The sequence below is a fragment of the Adiantum capillus-veneris genome, chromosome 8 (genome assembly GCF_014529385.1).
Source record: "Adiantum capillus-veneris isolate H3 chromosome 8, ASM1452938v2, whole genome shotgun sequence".
Taxonomy (NCBI): Eukaryota; Viridiplantae; Streptophyta; class Polypodiopsida; order Polypodiales; family Pteridaceae; genus Adiantum; species Adiantum capillus-veneris.
Window position 1 is genome coordinate 162,275,633 of NC_140938.1, and position 11,684 is coordinate 162,287,316.

At 42.2% G+C, this 11,684-nt stretch overlaps 2 protein-coding genes across 2 annotated transcripts; both read right to left on the reverse strand.

Annotated features, from left to right (window-relative positions):
• Nucleotides 1–2,132: 2,132 nt before the first annotated feature.
• Nucleotides 2,133–3,127, reverse strand: LOC147453274 (uncharacterized). Its single transcript, XM_086519131.1, has 3 exons — nt 3,023–3,127; nt 2,735–2,862; nt 2,133–2,651 (listed from the first exon to the last, which is right to left on the reverse strand). The coding sequence occupies exons 1-3, from the start codon at nt 3,125–3,127 to the stop codon at nt 2,588–2,590; spliced, it is 297 nt and encodes a 98-aa protein (XP_086375257.1). The 3' UTR covers nt 2,133–2,587.
• A 1,683-nt stretch (nt 3,128–4,810) lies between these two features.
• On the reverse strand, nt 4,811–6,924 carry LOC147453275 (hydroxycinnamoyltransferase-like). The gene is made up of 2 exons (XM_086519132.1): nt 6,199–6,924; nt 4,811–5,800 (listed from the first exon to the last, which is right to left on the reverse strand). The coding sequence occupies exons 1-2, from the start codon at nt 6,652–6,654 to the stop codon at nt 4,925–4,927; spliced, it is 1,332 nt and encodes a 443-aa protein (XP_086375258.1). The 5' UTR covers nt 6,655–6,924; the 3' UTR covers nt 4,811–4,924.
• Nucleotides 6,925–11,684: the final 4,760 nt, after the last annotated feature.

The window sequence follows — 11,684 nt, forward strand, 5'->3', positions numbered from 1 at the left end:
CTCTAACATATAAGTGCTTGTCAAGCTTGCAATTGTTGGAACCATTCTCTTTAGCTTTTCTGAGAAAAATGCCCGACTCACTATCCTTCTATGTTGTGCCCACTTCTCTCCTTCTAGAGTCACGAGCCCCTTGGCAAATAAGTCCTGCAGTTGAAGCACCAGGGAAGGCTTTGGATAGTGACCATACTTATTGGACAACATTTCCTTGCAGAGCTCATGATCAACAAGCATTAACCTACGCTTGGGACTCAGCCAGTAGACATCTGGCATGTCTACAGAGGAAAATTCCCATCCTGGTTCAATTCCGTAAACTTTCTTAGAGCAGACGACATCCATTTATTAAACTTCGTGCCAAAAACTTGCATTAACATTTATTTATTAAACTTTTTGCCAATACGTGGGTAACGCGGCCTCTGTGAGCGAGCTCTCATCATCTCCTAGAGCTGGGAGCCCTTGGTGAAAGGTTGGAAAGAACCTTTTGACTCTCCCTTGGCAGATAGTGTTTCTTGAAAAATAAAGTGTGAAGGTGTCCAAAAATGACCATCAACACGTATTGTGTGATTTAGTAATCACATATGTGGTCATACCACAAAACTGTGTTCCTATATGCACGCCTAGTGCTATAGAGAAAACGGGAGATGCACGCAGGGCGGAACCCCTATCTCTTATGGATAGCCATGCTATCGAAAATGCTTGTTGCATCTACACGCCGTGTTATAGACTAGCCTATGAGTGTGTAAGTTCATCAAAAACTAAACTCAATCGTCACACCAAAACATGTTGTGCTACAAAATACCCAAAAACATATGTAATGGCAAGACTCTTGCTTGGCCATGAGCATCGATGAAGAGTCCACTGGGTAGATCTGTTCAAGCTGGAGAACAATCACCCAAGGAATGCCAACAATTGGGTCTTACCCTAGATGTGACAATGGCTCCTAGCCAGCCTGTGTGGCTCATAGCCCTTATGTCAATTAGTGTTCAATCGACGAACCGATGAAGATTAATTTGGATGGCGTATTGGCCACCTGCTAGCTGAGATTTAGAGCACCTTGGCTCAGGCTGACTTACGAGCGAAACATGTATCAAAAGCTTCTTAGAAAGTTTTCATTATTCTTCGAGAGAAATAAGAAAGAGAGAGAAGGAGAGCATGCTGGGCTGAGGAACTTTCCTTAAGTTTCTAGAGTGTGTACCCAATCTGTGTGCTCTTATACATCTTATGCGTGACTTGCAGCTTATCCTATAAGCATTCCATAGTTTTCTGGTATGACTCTCTCATCGAGAGAGGTAACAGAAAAACACAAAACACATCTTGACCCACCTACCTTGCAGGGTCGTGATTGTACAAAAATGACTTAAAGAAGGCACTTTGCCGGTGAATTAAGTCCTAAATTTAGGTTCCTTTTAATGTTGGTGTGTGTCGACAGCAACCAAAAAGCACGTTAGACATTCCATCACTTATCTTGTGCGTGACAGAGTTACTAGTGTGATAACGGGAGCGTAATTCATGAAGTGATAGAATTGAATCCACCTCGCTAGCATGCCTTGCATGCAGAATTGTAAGCCCTTGCTGAGAGTGATGGCCTCAAACGTGAGAGCCAAAACTAGAAGTGCCTTGCAGAGTTGCCTGTACTATGAGGGAGACATCCTAACTTGGTGGTGCCACACATAAAATGGGAGCAGATATCCGTATTGTACCAATTCCCCAAACATCTATACCAATGGCCTTGAGTTGAAGTCAATGGGTAGTACCTTGGCACAAGTGAGAAGCCTTGCTTCGTGTAAAACTGTCAAAGAACTTTGCATTGCACAAAAATAGTAGTTTCCAAGCAAAGGTGTAAACATGGAACAATAAAAAGAATTTAAAATTGGCTAACCTGGTCGTTTCTGTAACTAGTTATCCCGAAATTCCGTGGAAGAAAACTCACTCAAAGATGGCTCATAGCCATATCTACTGCACGAGTGGTAGCTATCGTACGTACATATACGTCCCGTGTATCATATATGCCCATTTGGCACGTAATGGAACAATTTGCAAACATATTGCCAAATCCTTCCTAAGTTTGTATGCTCATAGCATATGCCGAATGTGGGGAGTCTCAATACAAGATACAAAAATGGAAACCTTTTGTTACATAAGCTCATCAAAAAGATGAGACAAGAATGCAACCTAAGTGCTCATAAACTAACAGATGCTCTGGGTGACACACATATGTCAAAGCACAAAAGGATCGATCGTGTCAAAATTTTTGAGAAAATCGGCCTTGCCAATTTTTGCTACCGATTAAGAAGCATGAGATTGCTCAATGTTGAGAGAGATAGCATCTACAGTTGAGCTATCAAATGTCAACTATTGTCACACATTGCTCGATCAAAGCAACCTTTACTTGACAAGTTGGCATTGTGAAAATTCACATGGTGGTCGACATGGTATTCAACTCATAGTTGTGGATGTCCTTTATGCTTCATGTACCTATATTGCCTGCTCCCTAGCAAGCTACAATGGCTTTGACATACTTATGTATCCAATGCATAAAGAGATAGGGATCCATGTCCCTGGAACCCTGGTTGGATGGAGCCTTGCTTGCTCATGGGGTAAAACATGGTTGATGTATCCCATTGAGAATCGACCTTGTCCAGTAGGATACCATACTGAAAACATAAAATCACCGATAAAATTTTGCACAAACAAAGCATACCAGAGTTATGCAATATTGGGTGCAGACACTTATTACCAATTAGCCTTGGAAACACGTGGAATCTGGCGTGCCGACCATGGGTTGATCCTGCTGGCTTCTTGAAGTGTAATAATGAGTCGGCCCTGTGGAATACCTTTCCTGTACAAGCCATAAGCCGTTAGAAGCTGTTTAACACCCGCTGAGCTGTTTCAAGTCACCCTCGACGACATCCGTGCTTGACAAGAGTGTGCTTCAATAGCCTAGCATGCATGCCCTTGCATTCTCACGGCCTTTGGCGGCCGTGCATGCCTTGCGGCTTTGCATTTCAGATTTTTTGTTGCAAACCTGAAAATCTCTATCCGGTGCCTTGTCTGCGATTGCTACAAATCTGGAATCTCCGTGCCTTGGAAGGCCACCGCCGCTACGGTCGAACCCTGTAATTAGTTCCATGGTGGAAGGGGCCCCTAGGGTGCCCAAAATAATAAGAAAAATATGAAATCGGGTTCATGGCGGTGGCGGCAGAGGCAGTCGACGAGTTGGGGGAAAACCCATGCGTTCTAGGCCGCAATAGGGCGTCATGGTCCTCCCGGAAGTGACGAAAAACATGGCTTAGGCCAGCGCGAAACTATAGACCATCACTGTGCTAGTTTGAAGCAGGTCGCGTCGCCCTTCTAAGACCTCATGCCCACGCTGTCGTTTAACCGACTTCTCCTTGCTTAGCGGCCCTGCACACCGGTCCTCGATCTCGTTCCCGTGCCAAGGGCTCCTGCCCACGGCAGTCCACTTCTTCACCACACCACGATGGCTTGACCTGAGAGAGAGAGAGAGAGAGAGAGAGAGAGAGAGAGAGAGAGAGAGAGAGAGAGAGAGCATGCAAAACATGCAAGGTCATGCAAGCTTTCGGCCTCTCCTCCATAGCTCGTACTTCTCCTTCCTCTCCACCTTGCTCTGGTACCAATGTAAGACGCAGGGGACTGGACCATGAAACTCTCCACCCAATCGTGCTATATATAGACTCCTAGTCTCTAAATATAGCGCCCCTTGACCGCATGTCCGTCTTGGTCCTTGGCCTGACAAAGAGACTCATGAATATATCCAATGAGTCTTGATGTCGGGACCGATGACTCAAGAGGGAGAGTATGTGTCCGAGAGAGAGAGAGAGAGAGAGAGAGAGAGAGAGAGAGAGAGAGAGAGAGAGAGAGAGAGAGAGAAATCTCATGATCAAGACACTACGAGTTCTATGCGCACATCATGTTTGGAATCCAAGAGACCCATGAATCTGTCCAATGAGTCTGGATGTCAGGACATATGTGTCCCTGAGAGAGAGAGAGAGAGAGAGAGAGAGAGAGAGAGAGAGAGAGAGAGAGAGAGAGAGAGAGAGAGCTACTACACCCCCAAGAAAAAGCTCGAGAGCAAGACATTATGAGCTCTATGCGCACATCATGTTCAAAAATTTAGTATAGTATTTACCAAAAGTGGCAAATACATTGTTCAATTCGACATATTGCATCCTACTTTCAAGTGTTTTTTTGGCCATAGCATATGGTACCTTCTTGCCATTATGTTACATTTTCTTACTATAGTGAAGGAGTCGCAATGAGTTGCAAATGAGGTGACAAACAACTATCATTTGAGAAAGATTCTTATTTTAGTACCGTGAAGTGGCCAAAGAAAAGTGGGACAAACGGGCCAGAAGGCCGTTTTGTAACACTAGTCAAAGATGGAGAGAGGAAAGCGGAGGGATTCGATTATTTGCACGAGTTTTGATCCATATCATGATTTAAATTTAAGGTTCTCTATGTCTTAACTTCACAATCTGCAGCCTCATATAAACCAAAGAATTAACAATTTATAGCTCCACTTTAAACAACATCTCCACGATCTAAATATTGTCATTTTAAGTGAGAAAAATAAATTCAAAAAAGACGATGCATAATTCCCAATTAGACCTCATCTTGATAACAAATAATCACTAAAGTTTTGGTTAACATAGGTTGGTAACTCTCCAAAGCTATTACTAGGTTTGTCAGTTACAAAAATCTCTCATTGAGATTAATGCATTTAACTATTGTAAAATTCAACCTTAAAAAAAAAAAAAAAAATCCTTTTATAATGTACATTTGCAACACAATAAATCGACTAAATGTATAATTCTGATTAGCATTAGCATAGAGAAAAAAGAAATGTTACTATCTGTTGTTAAGCTTGAAGATGCGTACCTCACACAAAACTACTATCCATTTGTGGCTATTCTACATAAAATAGGAAAGAGGGGTCATGTTCGAGTGTTTCCATAATGTTTCTAGGGAGCGCCAAGCAAAATACAATGGAACCATGAGAACAAGGATCAGGATAGAAGGCTATCTTGTTATTCTCTTCTACACTTGCGGATCGAGCAGCCAATGGCTTACCCCATCCAAAATTAATGGAAGAAACTGGGAATTTAGCAGAGCTTGACACACGCATGCGGACCCCATTACAATTGAGGGGTTGTAGTATCTTCTCGGTCAAGCATGGATACACCTCCAACAACTCTAAAAACTCATGCATGTGCGAGCTCGAGCAAGCCAATATTGCATCGTGAATGCGCCTTGCCGTGGCTGCAAGGTTCTCATCATTCAGCTGTCCCGAGGTTGTCGTTGCAATGCTCCATAGGATTGCATTTCCGAAGTATCCCCTTGGTAATGGTGGCATCATCCTATCTCTCATATTCACCACATTTATGAACCCCACATTTGTGTCCTTGAGGTGGTTCCATGCCCTGTTGGTGTGCTTCCATATGTGAGCACAAACCACTTCATATGCACTATATTGATGTTGGGTCTCACTCTTCATCTTTTCCACCATGTCCTTTGGTATGCAAAAGGACTTTCCAACCTTTTTGTCCCGCCTTTGAGTTGGCATATCTTGTAGATCCTCAAAGAAATCAAGGGCTGGTTTTTGGGTTGATGGTGGCCTGCAAGTTGCAAGAATTTGTCGCTTGTGTAGGGGTGGGATGGATGGCATTTCGCGGATGGCACATTCGGCCCATGAGCTCATGAAGTGCCAAAATGAGGTACCATCTGCAATAACATGACTAAGCGCCACACCAAGTGCAATACCGCCACATGCAAAGGTTGTTACCTGTTTTAAGACCATATTCCAGTTAGATATCTGCATGCTAACCATTGTAATTTTCTACTAGAAACGGATTAGAAACTTCCATCATTGTGTCATAAACAAGTTTCAACAAAGGATAAAAATGTCGAATTATGGCATATAATGTAAGCCAAGGCTGGATACACACTAAATTCTTGAGTGATAGATAGATTTCGAGCACTACTGCCCAGGTGGCACTAGCTAAGACCCTTCAAAGTTTAAGTTGAATCGGAGGGTATTCGCTTGTGCCACATGGCATTGAGCGCTCCAAACTAGATGGCAAATTTCTTGAGCTCTATATCTTCCTATTAACCATGAATGAATATTCCTATAAATTGAAGAGAGAGAGAGAGAGAGAGAGAGAGCGACGAAAAGACACACACCTGGATGGAGAGGAGGGGGGCAGAGCCTTCATGAAGGGCGCGGGAGTAGGAGCCCCAGCGGGCCAGCTGGGAGAAGAAGGGCTGCACGGCGAAGCGGGAGGCCTGCAGCTGCGTAATGGAGGGTGCATCTGTACCACGAAGCCGCGCTTGGACGAACTGAGCGCCCGCATCGTTGCAGTGGACGGCAAGGCGGCCGTTCTGATCCAGGGAAAGACGGCCGGCCAGAGGGTAGAAGTGGGCAAGGGCAAGGGAGAGGCTGTGGCGGAGGGTGCGCAGCATGTGGCCGGCGGCGCCATGATGAGGGTAGAAGAGGAGCCTGCGGGTGTAGTTGACATCGCGCATGAGGGCATCGCAGGGTGAGAGCGCAAGCCACTCTTCATGGGAGCTGGAGCTGGGCCTGACGAGCCTCTCTTCCACCACCTCCACAGCAAAGCCGGTCTGCTGCTCGCCTTCCATGTCTAAGACCAGACTAGGCCTGTACTACAATAGAGTACAATAGAATTGCAATTTCTGATTGCCGCTTCCACCGCTAAGCTTGGGCTCTTTTAGCTCCAGTCGCTATCCTTATATAGACAGCATCTAGTCTAATGGGCATTTTGCCGGACTCCGGAGGCCGACGTGTTGCCTCATCCCTGCCCGTTACGTGTACACCACCACCATCGCCATGGCCCTATCTTATTTACGTCTCTTTAATGTCCTCTTCCTCTATTCCTCACCACCTCGCTTCCACAGACCTATGCGTTTGTAATATTTTTTTGTGGTCTCTAGAAAATCTCCGTAAATGCACGTCAACGAGATGCTTGTCTTTTAGTCGTAGTAAAACTTTGGGATAACTTCCTTATACATCTAAGAGCCCAAGTGCCGCTATGAGGTAAGAATATTAGTACGATTAAAAGGTTGCACTTTGGTCAAATGAATTCTCAATGGTTAGTCCTTTGCATAAGGTAGTTAATACTCTAAAAATGCTTGGTATTTGTGAGATTACGATTACTAGAATTAAGGAAGATGTCTCCTTAAAATCACTAATGTCAAAATCTAAGTGACCATATTTTTTTGAGGTTTTTTTTTATATAAATCCTACTAATACCACAAGGACCTAGGGAGACCTCCTTGAACTCACTAATGTCAAAATCTAATGTGAGACATAGTCCGAGCATGCCTGAAAATTGCACGGCACCCTTATCCATCCTAGGGAAGGGAAATCTTCAAGAGTGCCCGTCTCATGGGAAGGGTTGTTTGGCATTTTCTACCTTCAAACTGAAGGGAAAAATTTTCCCTGCCCTTCCGATCAAATCTTTACCAAAATCTAGTTTTTGCACACGTGTTTTCGAACAATTGTAACTTGTAAAGAAAGTTCTAAAGTACAATGAGAAAGGGTGCACTTTGAAAACATTGCACATCAGTACTAAAAATCATTTCCTACAAGATACACAATGAGTAAGAGAAGTAGTAAGCTATAAATGGGACATGCAAATATTTGGAACTTCAAATGTCCTATAATGCAGCTGCGGTGACGACATCATACGACATAATACAGCTTGGCATTTGTTGGATGTACCCTTTGCTAGAATTGTAACCATGAAGAGTCTCCCCTTGAGTTACAGACCTTCCATTGTTGAGCTCATGAAGTTACCGCTATCGCTATTCTCTCTGTGAAGCTAGGGTAGCTATCTCTTGAAACTTCCAAGTTCCCTCTAAGTCGTATTCGTCTCCTAAGAATCACCAATGACAGACAATTAGATCCTTATAACGTAATATACATAAATTGTAGCATCCTAATCATCAAACATGGTGCCATCTTAAACATGATGAAGTGATAAGTATGCGTTCGTATAAATAGGCTTTGGGAGCATGCCTAGCAAACCAGGAGGCTAGCACTATGTGAATCATGATTTGTGAAGGAGCCTTGAGACTTGAAGGACCTTTGGAATCGTAGACTCTGGAGTCGTCTGGACTCACAACCTAGAGGTCGCCCAAGGGACTCCTGAGGAGAGCTTGGAGTTCATGGATAATGGGAGAGTGCTAGGCAATTCTGGAATGTGGAGCTTGTAGTTGATCGTGAGTCTGAGCCCTTGTAAGAATCAATCGGTATCTGAGAACAATTTCAAAAGATTGTGTATACCAAATCAAAGTGGGAAGCAAAAAGAGTGCTTAATCTTTACTCTCTCCGTAATTTCCTTCAATAAGGCATTATTCAGCGATGCTTTGAGTTAATCTCTAGTGTACTTACTTCTCTCTTTTTCCAAACCACTAGCCTTGATTACATGGCATCCCTCAAACCTCCTCATCTCAATTGGAACTTGGATATAGAAGCTCTATGTCAGCAGTTGGTGGATGAAAGAGACGAGTGATGAGACTCGTCACTCAAGCCCGATGCCCTCACTAGAAAACTCGCGAGCAATTGAACTTTCAACTCTCAAGTTTAAACTTTAAACTTCAATCTTCGCACTTCGTCGCCTCTATAGTCTGCCCAACGCATTAAAATTCCCTATATTAAAAAGCTTACCTTAACTTTTCTAAAGGTGCATGGCAATGTATGCTTGAACAACCTTCAAAATCAGATTACATACTCATCAGTGACTCTCAAAGTCCATAGAACATCCTCTAGGTACAAGTCCAAAAGTCCCAATCCCAAGCATTCGCATGATTAATCTTTGCAGGGCACTTTGAGAGGTTGCCCTTCCCTAGGAAGGCCTTGCAAAAATATGCTCTTCCTTGGGGCAGGGCCAGTTGAACAACCTGTCCTTCCTAAGGAAGGGCAATTATAAATTTGCCCGACGTGTGCAGGGCTAGCAGCAAAGGAAGGGCGGGAAGGGTTGTAATTTTCGGCCTTGAGTCCGAGTAACCTTCTAAGTGGGGAGGGTGTCACCTACTAGTCTTTCTCTTTCTTTTTGTTTTCAAGCACGTTGTCTATAGTACCGTTGTACAACTCATTTATGATCTCGTCTCATGTTTATCCCTACGAGGGAGGCATTTTTATTGAAAGACCATCACCTCTTGTTGAGGCCCTTAAAAAAATGGGGTTTATTATATTTTCATAGGTTATAATTGCAAAATCTCAGGTAGATTTAGCTTGCTTGAAAGGAAATTGGTGAAATTTTAGCAAGTTTAGTGTAAGTATGGTCAAATCGTGCTACAAAATTTAGTGAAAGTACAAGCAAATAGTGTAAGCACCAGCAAATCATGCTTCAAGATTTAACCTAACGATGGGGAGCATATAAGTGTGATATTTTGCCTCCCTAGCTTGATTTTTTTTGGGTTGTTGCAAGGAGCGAGGGGCCATGCTTTATGATAGCTCATGAATAACGTTTTTTTGCCCCTACGTAAGGCCTTTGTTGGGGAAGGAGCGTGGGCCATGCATAAGGCCTTTTGTAAAGCATTGGACTCTTGGGAGCATAAGGCTCATGGATAACTAATTTTTTTGGCCTACATAAGGCCTTTTGTAAAGCATTAGACTCTAATTGGGAGCAATTGTGGACCATTCCATAAAGCGTGTCAATGAATGCCACATGGCAAGTTACCCTTGGAAAATCCATAGAAAGCAAGGAAACGTGTATGGTTGCATCAATTATTTTTCGAGTACTGCATTGTACGCGATTGTGACTCTTCACCTTGTTAATTTTAAAGACATCCATACAATTTTCACAAACATTTAGAGCTATTCTTGCTCGATCTCTCGGTAATAGTGTGATTCCCTCTTGGTCTCTCGGGTAAAAAAACCTTCACCAAGCAAGGGATATATTTTCGACTCATGATTGAGACATACCTTAAATGTTATTCTGGCTTTAAAATAGTACATGGATCTTTTTATTTCACCCTTTTTCACATTTCATTTCATAACCTCGCACGATTGAGACATACCTTAAATGTTATTCTAGTTTTAAAATAGTACATAGATCTTTTTATTTCACCCTTATCCCTACATGTCTTTACTTTTCTTGCATTCTATTGTGTTAGAATGTTAAAGTGAGGCTTCACATTGCAAAGTTCTAAGTATAATCACAATGACGAGTTCTGTTTATTTCACAGCCTCACTTGGCATAACTTTTCTAGCGTTCTATAAATTATTTCTAATCAATATTTGAAAAAGTCTCTTTTATTAAGAGATCGTCGGTCGAATTTCCTCCTCATCACAAGAAGCAAACCGAAAATATTAGCATAAATTTGCAAGATTTTTAAACTATTTTCTCACATATATCATCGTTTTTCTTCCCTTTACCATGGTTTAAAACCGACTAGTCTCGATTTTCAATTGGCTTAAGGTCAAAATGAAGCAATCCTTTTCCGAACATTGATTCCAGTTGAACTTAACCTTATTTTTTAGAAAGCCGTCGTGATCCTTTCACTTGTTTGGAAAGTTATTTGCCTCGGAACAAAGTAAAAATTCACCTAACTTTTGATGAGAGGAATGAAACAGTAATTTTTCATGCATGTAATAGGAGGAAAGATTGAGGATGTTTACAGAGCAAATGTAATTAGAAAAGCTCTGAGGCGACTTTAAACCGATCATGTACAATCCTTCACAAAACAAAGAATACGATGTTATTTGTAACTAACCCACATTGTCTCTTTCGGTTAATCTCAACATGATATTATGAGTACATGCCCTTCATTATCTACGAGGGCTAAATCAAAAAAAAAATTGCATAATAAAAACTTCTTACTGCCAAGAGTTGGAATGAAGGAGCATGCAATTAAAATGTGCCTATTTCTTTGTGTTTGTTGTACTTCTTTATTTGTTGTAGGCGTTTCACTACAAGAGTCTCAAAATCCAAAATAACAAGAAAATACAAGGAGTTGGTAGTAAGGATTTACGATAGCAGGAAGTTCAAAACCCATCAACATTGCAAAATGCCAACTGGTGGATCTTTGTGGGGGATTCCTACAGTTGTACACATGTTTCCTCTTCTTTGCTTCTCTCCTCCTACCTCTCTCTGCCTGCTATTTTAGGCCATGCTCCTACTAGAGTGATTATGTACTCTGAATTTTGGTGGCCAACACATGTCATGGATGCCAATAAGTTTGTTCAATAGTGTGATTCTTGTCAGTGCGCACATGTTTAGGTGAGGTATGATAGTATACCCCTATGACCACAGTGAGAACATGACCATTTGCTAAATGGAGTATAGATTTTGTGGTACCATGCCACTAGCAAATGGGACTAAGTGCCAATACATAACTATGACTACAAACTATTTGAGACAATGGGTAGAAGCAATGGCTAGCATCGAGATCATGACCTAGGTAATAGCCAAATTTCTCTACAAACACACATTTGTATGCTTTAGACTTCATATAGAAATTCTGAGTGCCCAAGGAACATACATCAGTGAAGAAATCATAACATTGTTAAAAGCGAAAAGAGAACCTTTTGTCATAAAAATCAAGCAGTTGTTACCATATACATGTGGTAGTGATGTGTGTGAACACACTAGGACCGTCGGGGCATTTTTTCCCTCTTTAGGAGGTTTTTTCCCCCATGCATT

Coding starts and splice junctions, on each gene's coding strand:
- LOC147453275 (XM_086519132.1), bottom strand. CDS start 6,654: ATGGAAGGCGAGCAGCAGACCGGCTTTGCTGTGGAGGTGGTGGAAGAG. Junction 5,801..6,198: donor CCCCCCTCCTCTCCATCCAG/GTGTGTGTCTTT, acceptor GTCTTAAAACAG/GTAACAACCTTTGCATGTGG.
- LOC147453274 (XM_086519131.1), bottom strand. CDS start 3,127: ATGGAACTAATTACAGGGTTCGACCGTAGCGGCGGTGGCCTTCCAAGG. Junction 2,863..3,022: donor CACCGGATAGAGATTTTCAG/GTTTGCAACAAA, acceptor GGTGTTAAACAG/CTTCTAACGGCTTATGGCTT. Junction 2,652..2,734: donor CGTGTTTCCAAGGCTAATTG/GTAATAAGTGTC, acceptor TTATGTTTTCAG/TATGGTATCCTACTGGACAA.